The following is a 25,233-nucleotide window of genomic DNA, read 5'->3' on the forward strand; positions in this document are numbered from 1 at the left end:
TAGCCAGAGCAGTGGAGCCTCAGTAACAGACTGACTGACAGACAGACTGACCTGGGAAACAGACTGATTGACAGACAGACTGACCTTAGAGGAATGACTGCTGTTTCCCATGCCCTCTATGTCTGACCCCTCAGGATGGGCATGCTGAACGCTCTAGTTCACACAGTCTGTCTGTCTGTCCCTGGCTCCTCTCCGTGTCTATCTGCATGTCCCCCCGGCCCTGCTCCACTACACTCCACCCCCTCTGCCTAGCCACTCTAGCCCCTGCCTCATTCTCCCTTCTTCCCCTTGGACCCCAGCCAGTCTATGAGGAAATAAATATGTGAAGAAAGAAACTGGGAGGAATGTTAATGACGGCTGCTTCTTCCCCCTCCTTTTATACTGTGCCAGGTCCTGATGAAGTTGATATGAACACATGCATCTCTCTCCCCCTCCCAATTCCTCTCTCTCTCTCCCCCTCTCAATTCCTCTCTCTCTCCCCTCCCAATTCCTCTATCTCTCTCTCCCTCCCTCTTCCAATTCCACTTTCTCTCCCCTCCCAATTCCTCTCTCTCTCTCCCTCGCTCTTCCAATTCCTATCTCTCTCCCCCTCTCAATTCCTCTCTCTCTCTCGCTCCCTCTTCCAATTCCTCTCTCTCTCCCCCTCCCATTTCCTCTTTCTCTCTCCCCCTCCCAATTCCTCTCCCTCTCCTCCCGATTCCTCTCTCTCTTTCTTCTCCTTGCACTGAGAGCTCTCCCTCTTCCTCTCTCTCTCCCTCCTCCTATCTCTCCCCTTCTCCCTCTCCCTCTGCCCCGTACCCACCTCACTACTACTCTGACATGGATAGCTGGGGTAGTTTTCTCCTTCTATGGTTTGTTGGATCAGATCAGACATTCACAGGCATCGCATGCGAATAACATGTAAGGGTCAGAGCACACGGCATGCTGGCATTCCTCAGTTTAACGGTTTCGGAAGTGCTTGTGTGTTTTTGGAATGGTAAGACTACCCCTCTGTTTACATTGACTGTATGTTCAGTACAGCTTGTATAACCCATATAGCCCTGTGTTCAGCACTTTATTAGCCAGCAGAGTCTTTGAAAGTAGCTCGGCTGACGGTGGGGTTGCATGCCAGACAGAGCTTGTCAGTGTGTAGAGCCGTTCTGCTCTCACATATCTCTTTGTGCAATAGTACCCTCATCCACAATGACTCACACATGCTGAAAGGCAAGCAGCTCTCCTGGACTGCTGTCGGGTCTTGCAGGGACATATGTTTTGACACAGCCACAAAGACTTGTTCCAAAATAGTGTTTGGTTGCTAGCCGTGTTGGGTGCCGTTGAAAGGTCCTGCAGTGCTGCCGTGCCTTGCCTTAGTTATAACCATGGCATAGTGGTGGGGGAAGCAGGTGTTACTGCCTGTAGTCACACACACACACACACACACACACACACACACACACACACACACACACACACACACACACACACACACACATAAATACACTCTCACAGACACACACACACACACATGTACTCATGCTTTCTGCCCTCCCAGGTCCCGGCTGTGGTTTCCTCATGGAAAAACATGACGACATGAAATGGCGTCTTGCTCTGAAGATGGAATGCTTCTTTCCACTGTGAACGTCCCGTCGACCCGGGATGTTTGATTGTCAGAGGAGATATCGATCACAGATGTGTGCTTGTTTACTCGTAGCATCTGACCTAGCTAGCTAGCCGAGTGAATCTTCCCGCTCAGGCTAGCTGACAGCATTAGCAGGCAGGAATGCACACCTATATCAGCAACATAAGTCCTTTGTTTTCTAAGGCTTTTATATCGAGGTGAATTTCACTCAGTCAGTTATACCTGTTTGTTCCTTTGTTTCTGGCTCTGTTGTTGCTCAGACTGTAACACCTTTTATCAGGTCATATTAGCAATGACTAATGGGATTTTTTACCTTTTTCTGTCATGCTAAAACCTGACTTGTAAACGTACACCACACTTTCTGATACTGTAGTAATCATTCCTGCATTACCCCACCCTTAACCTGTTTGGGATAGGGGCAGTATTTTCACGTCCACCCTTAAGCCTCAAAAGTTATGTTTCGTTTAAAATGGGAACATACCCATTTTTACATTGAGTTCAACATCCAACATCTGCGGTGAAAATGAAGGGAGAAGAAGGCCCTGCTGGAGTTAGCTAGCTGTGTTCCTCTCTCCAGAGGGGGTCTATTGAGTTCACTAGTGTAGATCTGCTCTATTCCCTCAGAGGAGGAGAGACAGGAGGAGGAACAGTGGGAGTGGGCTTCAGAGTTCCTGGCATTAGGTGGGTCTGTGATGAGAACTCAGAGGTCTCTCTCGCTTTCACATACACACACATACTGTACATGCACACACACACACAGAGCTCGGTAGCTCCGGCAGAGGGAGGAATAACATCATGTTTATTTAATGGACTGCAGGCCTAATTACTGACTGACTTGGTTGTACTTTGTTATTTTTTCTGTTTCCCCTTCGGTGCTGGATGGGAGGCGGGTTCAAGAGTTCAGAGCCTCCCCGTACAAACACACACGCGTCGCACGCACATGCACAGGAGCGTGGGGCAGTTCAATGAAAGCCTACAGGGAATTGAGAGGCTGCCTCTGTATTCACCCTCTCTGATGAAGTCTTTCATTTTTCATGGTGACTGGATCAGCCTGTGTCACGGGCCTGCCAGGGAGAGGAGGTTGTGTAGACCATGCTAACAGTCTGTTGTCTTTCCAATATGAAGACGAATGTAATGGGTGCTTATATTTACAAGTGTGCATTATACATACTGTATGTGTGAATTGGAAATTCCCCCTGAGACACCAGAGCAATTACATTTCAGTGCTTTGCTCAAGGGCACATCAACAGATTTTTCACCTTGTCAGCTAGGGGATTTGAACTAGCAATCTTTCAGTTACTGGCCCAGCACTCTAACCACTAGGCTACCTTCTGCCCTGTTTCTGTTACGTAGCTAGTGAACCATGCTAACTGTCTGTCTGTCTTCCCTGTAGGTTGGGCTATGTGGACCATGCTGAGGAGTTAGCCTCTAGGTTCCTCCAGTGCTTCCCAAAGAACCGTCTGTCTGCTCAGGCAGCTCTCCAGCACGAGTACTTCAGCCACCTTCCTCCACGGCTCTGGGAGATCTCAGACAGTATGTATACCTTTACTAAGATACTGGATCTCTCTCTCTTTATTTACCTTGATTTCTCTCTCTTGCTCTGTTCTCTCTCTGTCTAGAGGAGTATCTGTATCCCTACATCACTCCAATGCAATGGTCTTCCCCCTCTTTCTATGTATTTCTCCATATCTCTCACCCTCTCTTCCCCTCTACCCCCCCCCCCCCCCATCCCCCGCAATCTCTCCATAAAGTAGTGCAACTAGTGGTTGTTGTTGTTCATGCAGAGAGATCCTCTGTTAAAAGCCCAGATGGACCTCAGTTGTCCACCTCAAGATCTGCATTTGGATGTCTTTTCCATCTTACTCACTTGTTAAGTAAAAACAGATGAGTTCTGGTGGAGCATCATCGTCTCTCTTACATTAAGAGTCTATGAGAATAAGGGGAGTGAGAATACATACTACTCTGCTCAATGCTTTGCAACATAAAGTTGTTTATGAAAGTATTGTATTAATATGAATTATGTTGATCTGGTCAGCCACGTGCTTCATTATGTTTGTGTCAGTAGCTTCAGCCACGATATCTATGATCATATGCTATCCTTTCATGTTTTTGGCATGCTATTTTTATATCTGAGAATTAAGCAATGATATCAGGCCACACCCGGCCATGATTACAGACATCTGTGTGTGTGTCCTTTGACACTATATAAACTAGTCATTGGTGTTTGTCATTATACCCCGATGAAGACAGCTTGTCTGTCAAAACGTTATTAGGTTATTCAATTATTGCGTCTGAGCTCCTAGAGTGTGCGGCTCTCCTTACATTGTTTAAGTGTTCTACTCCACTTGCCAGCACCTCGCCTAAATAGGTGTGCGTTTCTTTCACCTCTATATGAATCTGTTACCCAGTAACCTGCACCCTACTGACAAAATGCTCTTAAACGATGCCGGATGATAATTATTTTCCTGACACTGGTCAAAGACCCAAACAAGATTACTTTGAATATAGCCAAAAAGAACGTGATAAGATAATTGTATCAGAGTCCCTTTTTGACATGCCGGGGGTAATTCTGACCTCTCGAAAGAGCTGTTAAACTTATCTAATCGCCAGACGAGAATGCATCTACACATAGTCACACTTAGTGATTATGTGCGTCAAGGCGTTATTCCACGGGGACTCAGGTGGCAAAAAGAACCATGATTGGGACAGCGCACAGATGATTTCTGTGAGCGCTGGTGTGCCATCCTGAACAAAAGCTCTATTGATTTAATGACATTAATTGTTGACCAATTGAACAATGATTTTATTCAAATGGATAGCCCGATTGAAGAGAAACGCACAGCTCTACAAGGAGCTGTTAATGATGATGGCATATTCAATGAACTGATGAAAACTAACCAAGCGCTCCAGGACAAGTTGTCTACAGATATAAAGGAACTTAAAATCAAGAAATTCTAACCCTTCTGGAGAAACCCTGACAAGAGGTCCTGCCCCTCCTCTCCATGACAGACGCAGGAGGGATGCCGCTTACTTCTATCCACCTCGTCTGACCAACGCTCTACAACCAGCGCCTCATCCGCTTCCAGTGGCAGTTTTTTATCCAACGAGAGACTGTGGCGACAGAAGCGTAGAGGTGGCCGCGGACACGCGCACCAACGAGATACCGCACCCAACCCACGCGGTCCCAGAACCCACGGGACTAGGTGTCTTCAATTTATCAAGCAAGATATTGAGCCCTGCCCATGTCTCCTTGCTTAATAAAGGGTTATATTTTGTGCCTACAACTCAGTGCAACGATTTCGATGTTAAGGTAGACATGTTTAAAATTTTTAGAAACATCCGTTTAAGGGAATACTTTAGCTTCCCTAATCGTAATATTTCTACTGAACATGTAGGCCGCCCATTCTCCGACTCCTTTTTGATGTACGAGTTATTTTGTACCTCCATCCAATCGCAATCACACTATTGTGACGTATTGCAGACTCGTTGAAGAAGATGTTGTTCATCTCCTTGAGAACAAACAGGAGTACATATCTTTCCATAATTTACGTAAGGATGAAAAACAAGCTTTGCTTGATTTACAATCTAATACGTCAGTCCTTACCCGCCCTGCTGATAAGGGTGGGCTGGTTGTACTCATGGATAGGGCTGTTTATGTAAATGAGTGTCATAGACAGCTGTTTGACAACACCTTTTACAAGAAACTCAGAAGTGACCCCACTGCCCAATTTCAGAACACGATCTTTACTGTCCTAGATGGGTATGTAAGTTCTGGTCAGATAACCAAAAAAGAACATGACTTTTTGGCTATTCAACACCATAAAATTGCTACTTTCTATACTTTGCCGAAATTACACAAGACTGTTCCAAAACCTCCAGGGCGCCCTATTGTAGCGGGCATTGATGCACTAACAGCCCCTATTGTAGCGGGCATTGATGCAGTAACAGCCACTATTGTAGCGGGCATTGATGCAGTAACCGCCCCTATTGTAGCGGGCATTGATGCAGTAACAGCCCCTATTGTAGCGGGCATTGATGCAGTAACAGCCCCTATTGTAGCGGGCATTGATGCACTAACAGCCCCTATTGTAGCGGGCATTGATGCAGTAACAGCCCCTATTGTAGCGGGCATTGATGCAGTAACAGCCCCTATTGTAGCGGGCATTGATGCAGTAACAGCCCCTATTGTAGCGGGCATTGATGCAGTAACAGCCCCTATTGTAGCGGGCATTGATGCTGTAACGGCCCCTCTCTCTACTTTTGTTGACTTTTTTATTAGATCACTCTCAGAACAGCTCCCCTCCTTTGTAAAGGACACCAGCAGTATGATCTCAGAACAGCTCCCCTCCTTTGTAAAGAACACCAGCAGTATGATCTCAGAACAGCTCCCCTCCTTTGTAAAGAACACCAGCAGTATGATCTCAGAACAGCTCCCCTCCTTTGTAAAGAACACCAGCAGTATGATCTCAGAACAGCTCCCCTCCTTTGTAAAGGACACCAGCAGTATGATCTCAGAACAGCTCCCCTCCTTTGTAAAGGACACCGGCAGTATGATCTCAGAACAGCTCCCCTCCTTTGTAAAGAACACCGGCAGTATGATCTCAGAACAGCTTCCCTCCTTTGTAAAGGACACCGGCAGTATGATCTCAGAACAGCTCCCCTCCTTTGTAAAGGACACCGGCAGTATGATCTCAGAACAGCTCCCCTCCTTTGTAAAGGACACCGGCAGTATGATCTCAGAACAGCTCCCCTCCTTTGTAAAGAACACCAGCAGTATGATCTCAGAACAGCTCCCCTCCTTTGTAAAGGACACCGGCAGTATGATCTCAGAACAGCTCCCCTCCTTTGTAAAGGACACCAGCAGTATGATCTCAGAACAGCTCCCCTCCTTTGTAAAGCACACCGGCAGTATGATCTCAGAACAGCTCCCCTCCTTTGTAAAGAACACCAGCAGTATGATCTCAGAACAGCTCCCCTCCTTTGTAAAGGACACCGGCAGTATGATCTCAGAACAGCTCCCCTCCTTTGTAAAGGACACCGGCAGTATGATCTCAGAACAGCTCCCCTCCTTTGTAAAGGACACCGGCAGTATGATCTCAGAACAGCTCCCCTCCTTTGTAAAGGACACCGGCAGTATGATCTCTATTATTGAATCTCTTGATCCTCTCCCTGATAATACTTTGTTAGTTACTTTTGATGTTGAGTCGTTATACACAAATATTCCATACGAGGGCGGTATTGAAGCTATGGAACATTTTCTTCTGCAACGTGACCCCAATTAACTACCTTCCAGTGCATGCCTTATAACATTGGCTAAAATAGTACTCACACACAAGTACTTCATGTTTCTAAATGATTTCTTTATTCAGACAAAGGGTACCGCTATGGAATCCTCCATGGCTCCTAACTTTGTATGTGGGTTACATGGACAAACATTTGTATGTCGGTTACATTTTCATTCCTCTCAAAAATGTTTTCTTGCCTAACATTATTATTTGGAAACGGTATATTGGTTATATTTTTGTTCTATGGAGGGGTGATGCAAAACAGCTCCAAGCATTCCATGCTTTTCTTAACTCTTGTTCTGAGCATCTGAGATTTACTATGTAATCGGACAGATGTCAAATCATTTTCCTTGATCTTCTGATCTTGTGTGAGGATAATGTTCTATACACTGATCTTTACAGGAAACCTACTGATCGTAACAGTTTGTTGAGGGGTGATAGTTGTCACCTATTTCCCTTGAAAAACAGTTTGCCCTACAATTCTGTAGGAATTTGCAAAATTTGCATAAAAAACTATCAGATTTAGACAGAAATATGGCTGAGACGCAAAGAAAATTCAAGGAGAGGGGGTACAAAATGGTCAGATTAATACTGTCATTGAGAAAATTCAAAACAAACCGAGACAGGATCTTTTTCAAGGGCTGTCTCACAAAAATAAGCATTCTTGCAACTACCCGCTATTCAAAGTGCTCTGAACAAATTAAGGGAATCATTCACAAACATTGGCACATTCTAAGATCTGATGACAGTATCGGTAATGTGTTTTCGGACCCTCTCTTGGTCGTGTTCTTGTGGGGCAGAAATCTCAGAGATCAATTGGTAAACTCTGATTTACCACCACAAAATATCCCTGCACAATGTCTATTTGCGCACCTACTGGATGGAAACTACAAGTGTAACGGCTGTGCATAATGCAATGTCACTTACAAATGTAGATCCTTCAAACACCCCCAAACAGGGAAACAGATCCCAATCAAAGGTGTTATTTATCTTAGAACTTGCGTACCCAGTTGCAGTCCACTTTTTGGAAGTGAACCACTCGATTTCGTCCCTACGTTATATCGGCATCGAACATGTCACCCTCCCTAGGAGAGGGGGTGATCTCGACAATTTATTGTTAAAACGAGAGGCTGCCTGGATCTTTCATTTAAAGACCCTTGCTCCCCTCGGGCTCAACGTAGACTTTGATCTGAAGCCATTATTGTGATTTTGCTTTTGTAAATGTTTGTAGGCCTACAGTAGGCACTATGTACTACAGTAAGTTATTGCATCTGAGCTCCTAGAGTGTGCGGCTCTCCTTTAATTTTTCAAGATATGAAACAAGACCTCAAGGAGGCAGTCATCACATACAACAGGTATGTATATAGGCAACTACCAAAATAAAGGAAACACCAACATAGTTGGGCGTTGGACCACCACAAGCTACCAGAACAGCTTCAATGCACCTTGACACAGATTCTACAAGTGTCTGGAACTCTATTGGAGGGATGCGACATCATTCTTCCACCAGAAATTCCATAATTTGGTGTTTTGTTGATGGTGATGAAAATGCTGTTGCAGGCGCTGCTCCAGAATCTCCCAGAAGTGTTCAATTGTGTTGCGATCTAGTGACTGAGACACGCACACACACACACACACACCCTTTAAACCCCTATGCTCCTTTGAGACCCCTCTTTCAAAGTCACTGAGATTTCTTCTAGCCATGGTAGCCAAAATAATTTATAAAAATGTATAATTTTCTTATGACAATACCCAACCTGGCATCCTACATGACAGTTCAGTTGCCATAGAATCAGAACAGGACATTGAACTGTGTCATTCAGAGATGACACACTACCCATATTATTAGACTAGAAACACAGATACATACAGAGCCAATCCTATCTGTTCACCCCTCTCATCACCAGTGTCAAAGCCCAAAGCCTGTTCAGATAGCTTCATAGGAGCTGCATTGGGACCGCCTGCCAGAGACAACCCACCCACAGGCTGGTCATTTTAATATGAGAATCATTCTCATTTTAAATTCCCCAGATGAGGATTGATTGATCTCTATTAATCCTGTTATCAGCAGGCCACAGTAAGTTGTTCTGTTAGGAGAAGCAGGAGCTCTGCGGCGGTCACCGGGCTGGGAGAGATGGTGGCTCTCTTTGTGCTGTTACACACACACACACACATGCATATGCACACACACACATGCAGGCATGATTGCACGCTCTCTCTCTCACACACGCACACACACACACACACATAAACAAACACACTAACACAAAGAGGCAGGCTTTTGATTGAGGAAGAATATAGTCAAATTAAAACTGTTATACTGTATAAATGAGGTCCTTGGTGGATCAACACTGTAGCAGCAGGGAGGGAGGGAGGAATGAAAGGAGGGAGGGAGAGAATAACAAATGGTGGTGGAGGAGGGGAAGCGGAGGAGAAATGACTCTGAAGAGAAGGAATAAGAGAAGTAAAATGAAGGGATCATTGTTATCCTGGGTGTTAGCCTGCTAGCGAAACATGGTGATGTTGTTTTGTGCAGCAGGTAGACAGGCAGCAGGAGAATAGAGACTGATGGGAAATGGCCCAGCCCATGATACCACTGGGAGTTAAATCTGACTGTCAGAACTCTAACACTAACTAACATGAGCTTTACATTCATTACAACACCACAGATAATGAAGAAAGAAACATAGCACACACAAACACACACACACAACACATATGTATACACACACACACAACACATTTATACACACACACAGCGTGTTCAACATTAAAGCTGAATCTTTATTAGTGTTATCTGGCTAGGGACTGAAGGAGAACATGGTTTATTCAGCCACAAATGCACTCCGTTGTCTAATGTGTTGGGAATTATAGAGACAATAGCTAGACAGATTTATTATGAACAATGGAAGAATTACAAGAGGCATAATAGACTTCCCAGTCCCGTGGGGGGTGTGGGGGGGGGGGGGGGGGGGGATTGGATTGTGACATTTAACAGAAACACTGTGGGAATCTGAGACAGAAGTACTGTACACTAATATTGTCCTTGACTCGACCTTCGCTGTATTACGGACTCTGATATCTAGCTGTATTACGGACTCGGATATCTAGCTGTATTACGGACTCGGATATCTCGCAGTATTACTGACTCTGATACCTCGCAGTATTATGGACTCTGATATCTCGCAGTATTACTGAATCTGATATCTAGCTGTATTACGGACTCGGATATCTCGCAGTATTACTGACTCTGATATCTCGCAGTATTACGGACTCTGATATCTCGCAGTATTACTGACTCTGATATCTCACTGTATTACTGACTCTGATATCTCACTGTATTACACACTCTGATATCTCACAGTATTACAGACTCGGATATCTCGCTGTATTACAGACTCTGATATCTCGCAGTATTACTGAATCTGATATCTCGCAGTATTACAGATTCTGATATCTCACTGTATTACGGACTCGGATATCTAGCTGTATTACAGACTCTGATATCTCGCAGTATTACTGACTCTGATATCTCACTGTATTACACACTCTGATATCTCACTGTATTACTGACTCTGATATCTCACAGTATTACAGACTCGGATATCTCGCTGTATTACAGACTCTGATATCTCGCAGTATTACTGAATCTGATATCTCGCAGTATTACAGATTCTGATATCTCGCAGTATTACTGAATCTGATATCTCGCAGTATTACAGACTCGGATATCTAGCTGTATTACGGACTCGGATATCTCGCAGTATTACAGACTCTGATATCTCGCAGTATTACAGACTCTGATATCTCGCAGTATTACTGAATCTGATATCTCACAGTATTACAGACTCGGATATCTCGCTGTATTACAGACTCGGATATCTCGCAGTATTACTGAATCTGATATCTCACAGTATTACAGAGTCGGATATCTCGCTGTATTACAGACTCGGATATCTCGCAGTATTACTGACTCTGATATCTCACAGTATTACAGACTCTGATATCTCACAGTATTACAGACTGATATCTCACAGTATTACAGACTCTGATATCTCACAGTATTACAGACTCTGATATCTCACAGTATTACAGACTCTGATATCTCTCAGTATTACAGACTGATATCTCACAGTATTACTGACTCTGATATCTCTCAGTATTACGGACTCTAATATCACGCTGTATTACGAACTCTGAAAACTCGCTGTATTACGGACTCTGATATCTCTCAGTATTGCAGACTGATATCTCACAGTATTACAGACTCTGATATCTCGCTGTATTACGGACTCTGATATCTCGCAGTATTACAGACTGATATCTCACAGTATTACAGACTCTGATATCTCGCTGTATTACGGACTCTGATATCTCGCTGTATTACGGACTCTGATATCTAGCTGTATTACGGACTCTGATATCTCACTGCATTACGGACTCTGATATCTCGCAGTATTACGAACTCTGATATCTCGCAGTATTACTGACTCTGATATCTCACTGTATTACGGACTCTGATATCTCGCAGTATTACGGACTCTGATATCTCGCAGTATTACTGACTCTGATATCTCGCTGTATTACGGACTCTGATATCTCGCAGTATTACTGACTCTGATATCTCACTGTATTACGGACTCTGATATCTCGCAGTATTACTGACTCTGATATCTCACAGTATTACTGACTCTGATATCTCGCAGTATTACTGACTCTGATATCTCACAGTATTACTGACTCTGATATCTCGCTGTATTACGGACTCTGATATCTCACTGTATTACGGACTCTGATATCTCGCAGTATTACTGACTCTGATATCTCACAGTATTACTGACTCTGATATCTCACTGTATTACGGACTCTGATATCTCGCAGTATTACTGACTCTGATATCTCACAGTATTACTGACTCTGATATCTCACTGTATTACGGACTCTGATATTTCGCAGTATTACGGACTCTGATATCTCACAGTATTACTGACTCTGATATCTCACTGTATTACGGACTCTGATATCTCGCAGTATTACTGACTCTGATATCTCACAGTATTACTGACTCTGATATCTCACTGTATTACGGACTCTGATATCTCGCAGTATTACTGACTCTGATATCTCGCAGTATTACTGACTCTGATATCTCACAGTATTACGGACTCTGATATCTCGCTATATTACGGACTCGGATATCTTGCTGCATTACGGACTCTGATATCTCACAGTATTACAGACTCTGATATCTCGCTGTATTACGGACTCTGATATCTCGCTGTATTACGGACTCTGATATATCGCTGCATTACGGACTCTGATATCTCGCAGTATTACGCACTCGGTTATCTCGCTGTATTACGGACTCTGATATCTCGCTGTATTACGGACTCTGATATCTCGCTGCATTACGGACTCTGATATCTCGCAGTATTACGCACTCGGTTATCTCGCTGTATTACGGACTCTGATATCTCGCTGTATTACGGACTCTGATATCTCGCTGCATTACGGACTCTGATATCTCGCAGTATTACGCACTCGGTTATCTCGCTGTATTACGGACTCTGATATCTCGCTGTATTACGGACTCTGATATCTCGCTGCATTACGGACTCTGATATCTCGCAGTATTACGCACTCGGTTATCTCGCTGTATTACGGACTCGGATATCTCCTCACGGAAAGGAAATAAAGGATGTGAGAGAGAGTGGGGTTTTTATAACTCAGTTATAGTGCGTCCTCCAACTCTCGAAAAAGCCTTAAAGAGATAAACTCTCTTCATTTCAGAGTATTTTGACTCAATCTGTAATCCTTTGACTCTAAGAGGAAACTATGAGGTTGGCTTTAATGACTGATAAATCACATTCTCTCACTCTTTCTCCCTCACTCTCTTTTGTCTCTCTCTCTCTTTCTCTCACTCACCTTTCTCTCTCTCTCTCTCTCTCCTACCCCAGTGGCTACTATCTTCACAGTACCAAATGTCAAGCTGCAGGTGGAGTCAGGTGACAGTATACAGGTGTGTACCAGGACCAGCTCCAGCCATGCTAAAGGACCGTCCAGCAGCAAACACTGACCGGGGCAGATTGCCCCTCAGCTAGCCAGGTATGTACACACACACACACACACACACACACACACACACACACACACACACACACACACACACACACACACACACACACACACACACACATACACATACACATACACATACACACACACACATACATTAAATGCTAATAGAATGAAATACATGCTCTTCAACCGATCGCTGCCCACACCCGCCCACCCGACAAGCATCACTACTCTGGACGGTTCTGACTTAGAATATGTGGACAACTATAAATACCTAAGTGTCTGGCTAGACTGTAAACTCTCCTTCCAGATTCACATTAAGCATCTCTCTGCCTTTACCTCCCTTATCTCACCTCATTTGCTCACATTGTATATAGACTTATTTTTCTACTGTACTATTGACTGTATGTTTTGTTTATTCCATGTGTAACTCTGTGTTGTTGTATGTGTCGAATTGCTATGCTTTATCTTGGCCAGGTCGCAGTTACAAATGAGAACTTGTTCTCAACTAGCCTACCTGGTTAAATAAAAGTAAAATAAAAAAATAAATAAAAAAAATCTCCAATCCAAAATGAAATCTAGAGTCGGCTTCCTATCTCGCAACAAAGCCTCCTTCACTCATGCTGCCAAACATACCCTTGTAAAACTGACTATCCTACCGATCCTTGACTTTGGCAATGTCATTTATAAAATAGCCTCAACACTACTCAGCAAATTCGATGCAGTCTATCACAGTGCCATCCGTTTTGTCACCAAAGCTCCATATGCTACCTGTAACGTCCTGACCAGAGTTCTTATGTGTTTTGCTTGTTTAGTGTTGGTCAGGACGTGAGCTGGGTGGGAATTCTATGTTGTGTGTCTAGTTCGTCTGTTTCTGTGTTCAGCCTAATATGGTTCTCAATCAGAGACAGCTGTCAATCGTTGTCCCTGACTGAGAATCATATATAGGTGGCTTGTTTTGTGTTGGGGATTGTGGGTGGTTGTTTCCTGTGTCAGTGTTTGTGCCACACAGGACTGTGACGGTTAGTTTGTTTGTTATTTTGTATAGTGTCTATGTCTAACGTTAGTAGCTTGTGTATTGCACTTTCGTTTGTAGCTTCACGGTCGTTTGTTGTTTTGTATTAGTTTGTCAGTATCTTGTCTTTGTGTTAATTAAATTCATGGAAAATTACCACGCTGCCCATTGGTCCTCCGATCCTTCTCTCCTCTCCTCGTCCGAGGAGGAGGAAGAGCTAGACTGCCATTACAGAACCACCCGCCAAACTCGGACCAAGCAGCGTGAGTATGAGCAGCAGCGGCCCACTACACAGGAATCCTGGACATGGGAGGAAATTCTGGAGGGTAAAGGACACTGGGCTCACATTGGAGAATATCGCCGCTCTCGGGAAGAGATGGAGGCAGCTAAAGCCCAGGAGCGGTGGTATGAGGAGGCAGCACGGAAGCGTGGCTGGAAGCCCGTGAAGAAACCCCCAAAATGTATTGGGGGGCTAAAGGGTAGTGTGGCGAAGGTAGGTATGAAACCTGCGCCCACTTCCCATGCTTACCGTGGAGAACGGGAGTACGGGCAGACACCGTGTTATGCGGAAGAGCGCACGGTGTCTCCTGTACGTGTGCATAGCCCGGTGCGGGTTATTCCACCTCCCCGCACTGGGCGGGCTAGATTGAGCATTGAGCCAAGTGCCATGAAGCCGGCTCAACATATCTGGCCTCCAGTACGTCTCCTCGGGCCGGTGTACATGGCACCAGCCTTACGTATGGTGTCCCCGGTTCGCCAACACAGCCCAGTGCGGGTTATTCCACCTCCCCGCACTGGACGGGCTACGGGGAGCATTCAACCAGGTAAGGTTGGGCAGGCTCGGTGCTCAAGGGAGCCAGTACGCCTGCACGGTCCGGTATATCCGGCGCCACCTTCCCGCCCCAGCCCAGTACCACCAGTGCCTACACCACGCACCAGGCCTATAGTGCGCTTTGAGAGTCCAGTGTGCTCTGTTCCTGCTCCCCGCACTAGCCTTGAGGTGCGTGTCTCCAGTCCGGTACCACCAGTTCCGGCACCACGCACCAGGCCTACTGTGCGCCTCAGCAGGTCAGAGTCTGCCCAATGCCGCCTGCTCTTCTCGTCTGCCCAGCGCCGTCTGAGCTGCCTGCACTGCTCGTCTGCCCAGCGCCATCTGAGCCATCCGTCTGCCCAGCGCCATCTGAGCCAACTGTCTGCCCAGCGCTATCTGAGCCAACTGTCTGCCCAGCGCTATCTGAGCCATCCGTCTGCCCAGCGCCATCTGAGCCATCCGTCTGCCCAGCGCCATCTGAGCCATCCGTCTGCCCCGAGCCTTCAGAGCCACCCGTCTGTCCCAAGCCATTAGAGCCGTTCGTCAGTCAGGAGCCGCTAGAGCCATCCGTCAGTCAGGAGCCGCTAGAGCCATCCGTCAGTCAGGAGCTGCCAGAGCCGCCAGCCAGTCAGGAGCTACCAGAGCCGCCAGCCAGTCAGGAGCTGCCAGAGCCGCCAGCCAGTCAGGAGCTGCCAGAGCCGCCAGCCAGTCAGGAGCTGCCAGAGCCGCCAGCCAGTCAGGAGCTGCCAGAGCCGCCAGCCAGTCAGGAGCTGCCAGAGCTGCCCTCCAATCATGAGCTGTCCTCCAGTCAGGAGCTGCCTTCCAGTCATGAGCTGCACTCCAGTCATGAGCTGCCCTCCAGTCATTAGCTGCCCTCCAGTCATGAGCTGTCCTCCAGTCATGAGCTGCCCTCCAGTCATGAGCTACCCTACAGTCATAAGCTGCCCTCCAGTCATGAGCTGCCCTCCAGTCATGAGCTGCCTTCCACTCATGAGCTGCCTTCCAGTCATGAGCTGCCTTCCACTCATGAGCTGCCCTCCAGTCATGAGCTGCCTTCCACTCATGAGCTGCCTTCCAGTCATGAGCTGCCTTCCACTCATGAGCTGCCCTCCAGTCATGAGCTACCCTACAGTCATAAGCTGCCCTCCAGTCATGAGCTGCCCTCCAGTCATGAGCTGCCCTCCAGTCATGAGCTGCCTTCCACTCATGAGCTGCCTTCCACTCATGAGCTGCCCTCCAGTCATGAGCTGCCTTCCACTCATGAGCTGCCCTCCAGTCATGAGCTGCCCTCCAGTCATGAGCTGCCTTCCAGTCATGAGCTGCCTTCCAGTCATGAGCTGCCTTCCAGTCATGAGCTGCCTTCCACTCATGAGCTGCCCTACAGTCATGAGCTGCCCTACAGTCATGAGCTGCCCTACAGTCATGAGCTGCCCTACAGTCCGGAGCTGCCACTCAGTCCGGAGCTGCCATTCAGTCCGGAGCTGCCACTCAGTCCGGAGCTGCCATTCAGTCCGGAGCTGCCATTCAGTCCGGAGCTGCCATTCAGTCCGGAGCTGCCATTCAGTCCGGAGCTGCCATTTAGTCCGGAGCTGCCATTAGTCCGGAGCTGTCTCTCTGTCCGGAGTTGCCCCTCTGTCTTGAGCTACCTCTCTGTCCTGAGCTACCTCCTAAATCATGTGGGGGCCTTGGGGAGGATTCTTAGGCCGAGGTCGTGGGCGAGCGTCGCCACTCAAAGGACGCTAAGGAGGGGGACAAAGACAGTGGTGGAGTGGTGTCCTCGTCCTGCGCCGGAGCCGCCACCGCAGACAGATGCCCACCCAGGCCCTCCTCTTGAGTTTTAGGGGTGCGTTCGGAGTCCGCACCTCAGGAAGGGGGTACTGTAACGTCCTGACCAGAGTTCTTATGTGTTTTATTTGTTTAGTGTTGGTCAGGACGTGAGCTGGGTGGGAATTCTATGTTGTGTGTCTAGTTAGTCTGTTTCTGTGTTCAGCCTAATATGGTTCTCAATCAGAGACAGCTGTCAATCGTTGTCCCTGATTGAGAATCATATATAGGTGGCTTGTTTTGTGTTGGTGGTTGTTTCCTGTGTCAGTGTTTGTGCCACACAGGACTGTGACGGGTAGTTTGTTTGTTATTTTGTATAGTGTCTATGTCTAGCGTTAGTAGCTTGTGTATTGCACTTTCGTTTGTAGCTTCACGGTCGTTTGTTGTTTTGTATTAGTTTGTCAGTATCTTGTCTTTGTGTTAATTAAATTCATGGAAAATTACCACGCTGCACATTGGTCCTCCGATCCTTCTCTCCTCTCCTCGTCCGAGGAGGAGGAAGAGCTAGACTGCCGTTACACTACCCAAAACTGCTCTCTTTGGCTGGTCCTCGCTACATATTCGTCGCCAAACCCACTGGCTCCAGGTCATCTATAAGTCTTTGCTAGGTATAGCTCCACCTTATCTCAGCTCATTAGTCACCATAGCAACACCCACCCGTAGCACACGCTCCAGCAGGTGTATTTCACTGGTCATCCCCAAAGCCAACACCGCCTTTGGCCACCTTTCCTTCCAGTTCTCTGCTGCCATTGACTGGAACGAATTGCAAAATCACTAAAGTTGGAGACTTATATCTGTCTCACTAACTTTAAGCGTCAGCTGTCAGAGCAGCTTACCAATCGCTGCAGCTGTACACAGCCCATCTGTAAATAGCCCATCCAACCAACTATCTACCTCATCCCCATATTTGTTTTTCTGCTCTTTTGCACACCAGTATCTCTACTTGCACATCCTCATATGCACATATATCACTCCAGTGTAAATTGCTAAATTGTAATTACTTTGCCACTATTGGCCTATTTATTGCCTTACCTCCTTACTTCATTTGCACACACTGTATACAGATTTTTCTATTGTGTTATTGACTGTACGTTTGTTTATCCCATGTGTAACTCTGTGTTGTTGTTTTTGTCGACACTGCTTTGCTTTATCTTGGCCAAGTCGCAGTTGTAAATGAGAACTTGTTCTCAAGTGGCCTACCTGGTTAAATAAAGGTGAAATAAATAAATAAATACACAAACACATATACACACACACATACACAAACATATACACTACCGTTCAAAAGTTTGGGGTCACTTAGAAATGTCCTTGTTTTTGAAAGAAAAGCACATTTTTTGTCCATTAAAATAACATCAAATTGATCAGAAATACGGTGTAGCCGGTGTAGCTACGGTGTAGCCGGTGATCAGAAATACGGTGTAGCCCCGGACTGAGTACCCTCGTTGTGGGCCCCGGACTGGGCACCCTCGTTGCAGGTCCTGGACTGGGCACCCTCGCTGCGGGCCCCGGACTGGGCACCCTCGCTGCGGGCCCCGGACTGGGCACCCTCGTTGCGGGCCCCGGACTGGGCACCCTCGTTGCGGGCTCCGGACAGCAGTCCGTCGCTGGAGACTCCGGACTGGAGAACGTCGCTGGAGGCTCCGGACTGGAGAACGTCGCTGGATGCTCCGGACTGGAGACTGTCGCTGGAGCCTCCGGACTGGGGAACGTCGCTGGAGGCTCCGGACTGGGGACCGTCGCTGGAGGCTCCGGACTGGGGACCGTCGCTGGAGGCTCCGGACTGGAGGCCATCGCTGGAGGCTCCGGACTGGGGACCGTCGCTGGAGGCTCCGGACTGGAGGTTTCGTGCCATGACTCCTCACTGGAGGCCTCGTGCCATGGATCATCACTGGAGGTTTCTTGCCATGGATCATCACTGGAGGCTTCGTGCCATGGATCATCACTGGAGTGAGGAGACGTATGGGCAGTCTGGTACGTGGAGCTGCCACAGGGCTCACCAGGCTGGGGAGACATACAGGAGGCCTGGTTCTGGGGACAGGCACAGGACTCACCAGGCTGGAGAGACATACAGGCTTTGTCCTTGGCAGAGGCACCGGATACACTGGGCCGTGGAGGCCCACTGGAGGTCTCGAGCTTAGAGCTGGCACAACCCGTTCTGGCTGGATGCTCACCCTAGCCCGGCTGGGATGTAGCGCACCGGGCTGTGAACGTGCACTAGAGACCAGTACGACGCTCACCACCCAAAAATAAAATTGGGGGGGCTGCCTCTCGTGCCTGCTCCGTTGCCGTGACTCCTGGTAGCGAAGTCGTTCCTCCCTCGCTACTTCAGCCTGTTTCCATGGCAGGGTCTTGTTCCCTGCCATAACCTCCTCCCATGTCCAAGATGTCCTCCATTCTCTCTTCTCCCGGGCCCAGGATCCCTGCTCCTCCTGGCCACGCTGCTTGGTCCTTTGGTGGTGGTGGGAAGTTCTGTCACGGCCGTCGTAAGAAGTAGACCAAAGCGCAGCGTGGTGAGCGTACATATTCTTTTATTAGGTGATGACGCCGACAAAACAATAAACAATACAAAAAACGACCGTGAAGCTTAAGGGCTATGTGCCACAAACAAAGTTAACTTCCCACTGTGAAAGGAGGGAAAAGGGATACCTAAGTATGGTTCCAAATCAGAGACAACGATAGACAGCTGTCCCTGATTGAGAATCATACCCGGCCAAAACATAGAAAATCATAGAAAACAAAAACATAGAATGCCCACCCCAAATCACACCCTGACCAAACCAAAATAGAGACATAAAAAGGCTCTCTAAGGTCAGGGCGTGACAGTCTATGTTCTTTTTCCCATCATAATCTTTTATTTTTATTGGCCAGTCTGAGAGATGGCTTTTTCTTTGCAACTCTGCCTAGAAGGCCAACATCCCAGAGTCGCCTCTTCACTGTTGACGTTGAGACTGGTGTTTTGTGGGTACCATACCACCAACAAAAAGCAGCTGCCTTCTGACCACTAACAGCCCTCAAAGGATCCTAAAGCTGAAGTGGTCATGATATGGTATAGTAAAGTGTAGCAGGGGATCCTGTGTAATGGCTGGTGGGTTATCTTCAGCTCTGACTGGGGAAGGAGGTGGTCCTGTTCAGGAGGGACGGGGTTCCCTATTCACCAGGCACATAAAAAGGCTGTATTTGCATGTAATGAGAGATCTGGGGGCCAGGCGGAGGGGATAATGATGTTGAAGTGGCCAGGGCCAAACTTAAGGGCCACTCCAGGGCCCCACTCACAGGATTAAACCTGCCGTTACAGACAGACAGGTGCAGGGACAGGTGCATGGGTTTAGGGATGAGGCTCATTGGGTGAAGCCTGACTGGAGAGGATGACAACCACACACCTACTCATACACACACACACACACACACACACACACACACACATGGACACAGACACAGACACAGACACAGACACACAGACACAGACACAGACACAGACACAGACACACACACACACACACACACACACACACACACACACACACACACACACACACACACACACACACACACACACACACAGACACAGACACAGACACACACACACACACACACACACACACACACACAGACACAGACACAGACACACACACACACACACACACACACACACACACACACACACACATAGGGCCATAGGGTACATATACCAAACACAGTAGTTTTACACACCAAACTGGACGATGTATCGATCTCCTCTCCTCCTCCCTCTATTTCACACCATCACTTCATCCCATTTCCTCCTACAGTGTATGTGTGCGTGTGAATGTGTGTGTATGTCCGTGCGTGCGTTTGTGCATGCGTTCATGCGCGTGTGTGTGTCTGTGTGTGTAAGAGCTGAGAGTGGAAGTCACCCCACTGGGAGAGCTGTGTCCTCTCAGCTGCAGTATTCTTATTGAAATGATCCTCTTTGTCCCTGCCCTTCCCACTGCCTGACAGACTGACAGAGCCCCAGTGATAGCAGACTAATCCACGCATACACGCACGCACGCACACACACACACACACACACACACACACACACACACACACACACACACACACACACACACACACACACACACACACACACACACACACACACACGCACGCACGCACGCACGCACACACACACAAACACAAACACAAACACAAATACATGAATGTCTGGTATTCCAGTGAAGATTTCTGAAAGGTGAAAAGAAGAGGGGGAGGAGGAGGAGGGGAGAATGTGGTGTGGAGGATAGAAGAGTCTACGAGGACCTGGGGGAAGTGTTGTATTATTTATAAGAGGTAGTGCAGACAGACAGACAGACACAGAGAGGCAGACGGGTAGGGTGTATTCTTCCGAGGGGTTAATTCCAAGTAGACCGTCTTTGTGCTGTCTAGATGGCTGCTTTCACACAGCCCACTACCTGTCTGTTATAGAACTGAATCAAGACCAGAGAGACTGACATACCTCAGACACACAGCTGTCTGTACTATCTTCAGACTGGAGAGAGAGAGAGCGTGAGACAGAGAGAGGGAGATATAGAGAGAGATAGTGAGGGGAAAAGAGAGGAAGACAAGATGGAGGAAGGTGGGGTGGTGAAGAGGGGGTAACAAGAGTAGAGTCATTGAACACTGGTCACTTTAATAATGTTTCCAAACTGTTTTACCCACTTCATATGTATACTGCATTCTAGTCAAGATTCATCCTATATACACACCTTTTCTATTCATATACTGTCCATAATGTCTATACACACCATCATATACATATATATTTATATTCCGGACTCAGACATTGCTCGTTCTAATATTTCTATACTTCTTAATTTCTTTATTTACATTTTCTGGATTTGTGTGTATTGTTTTGTATTATCAGGTGTTACTGCACTGCAATAACATCTGCAAAATATGTGTACTTGACCAATACAATTTGATTTGATTTAGAAAGAGAGGGAGCAAGCAAAGAAATAGAGACATACTGTACATGATAGGCATGTGTGTTGTTTGAAGGGGGAAGGCAGGAGAGTGAGAGAGAGAGAGAGTGAGAGAGAGAGAAACAGAGAGGATGATAGCAAAATAGAAAGAGAGAGAGAGAGCGAGAGAGAGAGAGAAACAGAGAGGATGACAGCAAAATAGAAAGAGAGAGAGAGAGAGGGAGGGAGGAAAAAAACAGGCCTCACAGGCTGCACATGGACAGTCATAGAAGTGTACTTCAGAGCTATACTGTATGTTTATTCATGAGTGTGCATTATTCAGGGGAATGGCTGATGCAACATTGTACCTTGCCTTTGCAATGGCTCTCTCTGTACCATCGATCCTCACGATGACCATGAAGTTCACTTTGAAGTTATTTTCGACCACCTTTAGGTTGATTTCCATTGAGTTTGTACTTCTTGCAATCAGCCTCGCAAACGTCAGTTTCATATTGCACCTTTCCGTTGGCTCAGAGGTATTACAGTCTACAGTCAGCTCTTCTCCTCATCTCCTTTCCTCATCTCCTTTCCTGGTGTCACAGAGAATGACTGGTGAAAACAAGCGTTGCATAGGCCTCCACCACATTGCTTTTAGCTGTGTTTTACGTCTGTGCAGAGAGGAGATGAGCAGTACCTGATGTAGCAGTACCTGTCAGCAGCCAGCCAGCCAGACAGACAGACATGTGAGAGTCAGACAGACGGAGAAAGCAGCTCTGGGTCAGAAATAGGACACTATGGGCCCTCAGCATCACAATAAGACCCACAAGCGCGCTGAAGCTACAGTTAGAAGTTTACATACACTTACATGCTGACCAGACCGGACACGTCGCGTGTGCGAGTGTCGCAAAATACATTTAGAAATCCATGTTATTCAATTATTGCACCCACACTGCTCGCGCGCGCCAACGAGCATCTGCGTTGCCAAGGGCAAAAATAGAACTCCTTTCTATTTCTGACGCAGATCGCGCTGAAAGCCCTGCCTCTCCCATCTCCTCATTGGTTTATAGAAGAAGGTACCCATGTGCCATCTCCTCATTGGTTATACCCACGTGGGTGATTGAAAGACAAACTGCTTTGCTGGTCTTCGTGGTAATACTATGAAAGTTTAGATGCCGATCACCATATAAGTTCAAAGATGAAAAAGCCTGGAAGGAGGAGAGATGACTAGAAATTATTTGGTTGGCCGTTTTATGTGTGGATTGATTGTCGGAGTAGAGGACCTTGTGCATTTCAGGTAAAATAGCAACTCAATGTTTATATCCCAGGACAAATTAGCTAGCAACAGCAAGCTAGCTAAATAGGACAAATTAGCTAGCAAGTGCAAGCTAACTAGCTAAATTGCCATGCATGTTTAATGCTTTTCGACCTGTCCCCAAATTATATTTTAACCTGCGTGTCGTGATCGCGTTTGGTGTGGGGGGGACAAAATACATTTATGCACGATAGCGCACGCGCGCAGACGGTTTGGGTTCCGTGTAAGGTTGTAGTCATTAAAACTCGGTTTTCAACCACTCCACAAATTTCTAGTTAACAAACTATAGTTTTGGCAAGTCGGTTAGGACATCTATTTTGTGCATGACACAAGTCATTTTTCCAACAATTGTTTACAGACAGATTATTTCACTTGTAATTCACTGTATCACAATTCCAGTGGGTCAGATGTTTACATACACTAAGTCGACTGTGCCTTTAAACAGCTTGGAAAATTCCAGAAAATTATGTCATGGCTTTAGAAGCTTCTGACATCACTTGAGTCAATTGGAGGTGTACCTGTGGATGTATTTCAAGGCCTACCTTCAAACTCAGTGCCTCTTTGCTTGACATCATGGGAAAATCAAAAGAAATCAGCCAAGACCTCAGAAAAAAATTGTGGATCTCCACAAGTCTGGTTCATCCTTGAGAGCAATTTCCAAAGGCCTGAAGGTACCACGTTCATCTGTACAAACAATAGTATGCAAGTATAAACACCATGGGACCACGCAGCCATCATACCGCTCAGGAAGGAGACGCATTATGTCTCCTAGAGATCAACGTACTTTGGTGCGAAAAGTGCAAATCAATCCCAGAACAACAGCAAAGGACCTTGTGAAGATGCTGGAGGAAACAGGTACAAAAGTATCTATATCCAGAGTAAAACGAGTCCTTTAACGACATAACTTGAAAGGCCGCTCAGCAAGGAAGAAGCCACTGCTCCAAAACCGCCATAAAAAAGCCAGACTACGGTTTGCAACTGCACATGGGGACAAAGATCGTACTTTTTGGAGAAATATCCTCTGGTCTGATGAAACAGAAATAGGAACTGTTTGGCCATAATGACCATCGTTATGTTTGGAGGAAAAAGGGGGAGGCTTGCAAGCCGAAGAACACCATCCCAACCGTGATGGACGGGGGAGGCAGCATCATGTTGTGGGGGTGCTTTGCTGCAGGAGGGACTGGTGCACTTCACACAACAGATTGCATCATGAGGACGGAAAATTATTTGGACATATTGAAGCAACATCTCAAGACATCAGTCAGGAAGTTAAAGCTTGGTTGCAAATGGGTCTTCCAAATGGACAATGACCCCAAGCATACTTCCAAAGTTGTGGCAAAATAGCTTAAGGAAAGTCAAGGTATTGGAGTGGCCATCACAAAGCCCTGACCTCAATCCTATAGAAAAGTTGTGGGCAGAACTGAAAAAGTGTGTGCGAGCAAGGAGGCCTACAAACCTGACTCAGTTACACCAGCTCTGTCAGGAGGAATGGGCCAAAATTTATCCAACTTATTGTGGGAAGCTTGTGGAAGCCTACCCGAAACGTTGACCTAAGTTAAACAATTTAAAGGCAATGCTACCGAATATTAATTGAGTGCATGTAAACTTCTGACCCACTGGGAATGTGATGAAAGAAAAAGAAGATGAAATAAATCATTCTCTCTACTATTATTCTGACATTTCACATTCTTAAAATAAAGTGGTGATCCTAACTGACCTAAGACAGGGCATTTTTACTAGGATTAAATGTCAGGAATTGTGAAAAACTGAGTTTAAATGTATTTGGCTAAGGTGTATGTAAACTTCCCACTTCAACTGTGTACCGTCTGTCCTTTCGGTCCACTATGTAGAGCAGCCAGGCAGCTGTTTATGTGGCTCTCACACACATTCAGCCACACACGCTCACACAGACACACACACACAACGTTTAGCCATGCCGGCTCAGTGGCCACCTGCCTGAGGGACTCCATACCTCAGCATTGTGTTACTTGAGTCTTTGCATATGCCATACACAACCACACATACACACACACACCAGTGCACGGATTTCACGCACCAGAGCACACCTCTACCAGCAGTTTGTCATATATGTTTTTGCTTCCTGTCTTATATCCTTTTTTAAAAATGTTATTATTATTTTTATTTTTTTACAGAAAACACAAAGAAGGGGTAACATTAAAGCATTAGAACATGAAGGTCAAACAATACAGCAACAAGACACTATCAAACATGTATCAGTCCCATCCTTATGTGTGAGGGTGCGTGTGCATGACAGTGATATAAAATATGTCATAGTTTCCTTTTTCATGATCCTATATCCTTTAACCTTTAACCAGCATAAACATGTTTCATCACCATCAACTAG

At 46.5% G+C, this 25,233-nt stretch overlaps 1 protein-coding gene across 2 annotated transcripts in view; it reads left to right on the forward strand.

The window, feature by feature from the left end:
• Positions 1 to 25,233, forward strand: part of LOC129857340 (cyclin-dependent kinase 14) — a 227,456-nt gene that overhangs the window by 142,111 nt on the left and 60,112 nt on the right. For both annotated transcript variants that reach the window (XM_055925489.1, XM_055925490.1), the window contains 2 exons: positions 3,012 to 3,151; positions 12,861 to 13,008. In XM_055925489.1, coding sequence (XP_055781464.1) covers positions 3,012 to 3,151; positions 12,861 to 12,979 — 259 coding nt within the window. In that variant the 3' untranslated portion in view covers positions 12,980 to 13,008. The remainder of the gene's footprint in view (positions 1 to 3,011; positions 3,152 to 12,860; positions 13,009 to 25,233) is intronic.

This window comes from Salvelinus fontinalis, chromosome 6, assembly GCF_029448725.1.
Source record: "Salvelinus fontinalis isolate EN_2023a chromosome 6, ASM2944872v1, whole genome shotgun sequence".
Classification (NCBI taxonomy): domain Eukaryota; kingdom Metazoa; phylum Chordata; class Actinopteri; order Salmoniformes; family Salmonidae; genus Salvelinus; species Salvelinus fontinalis.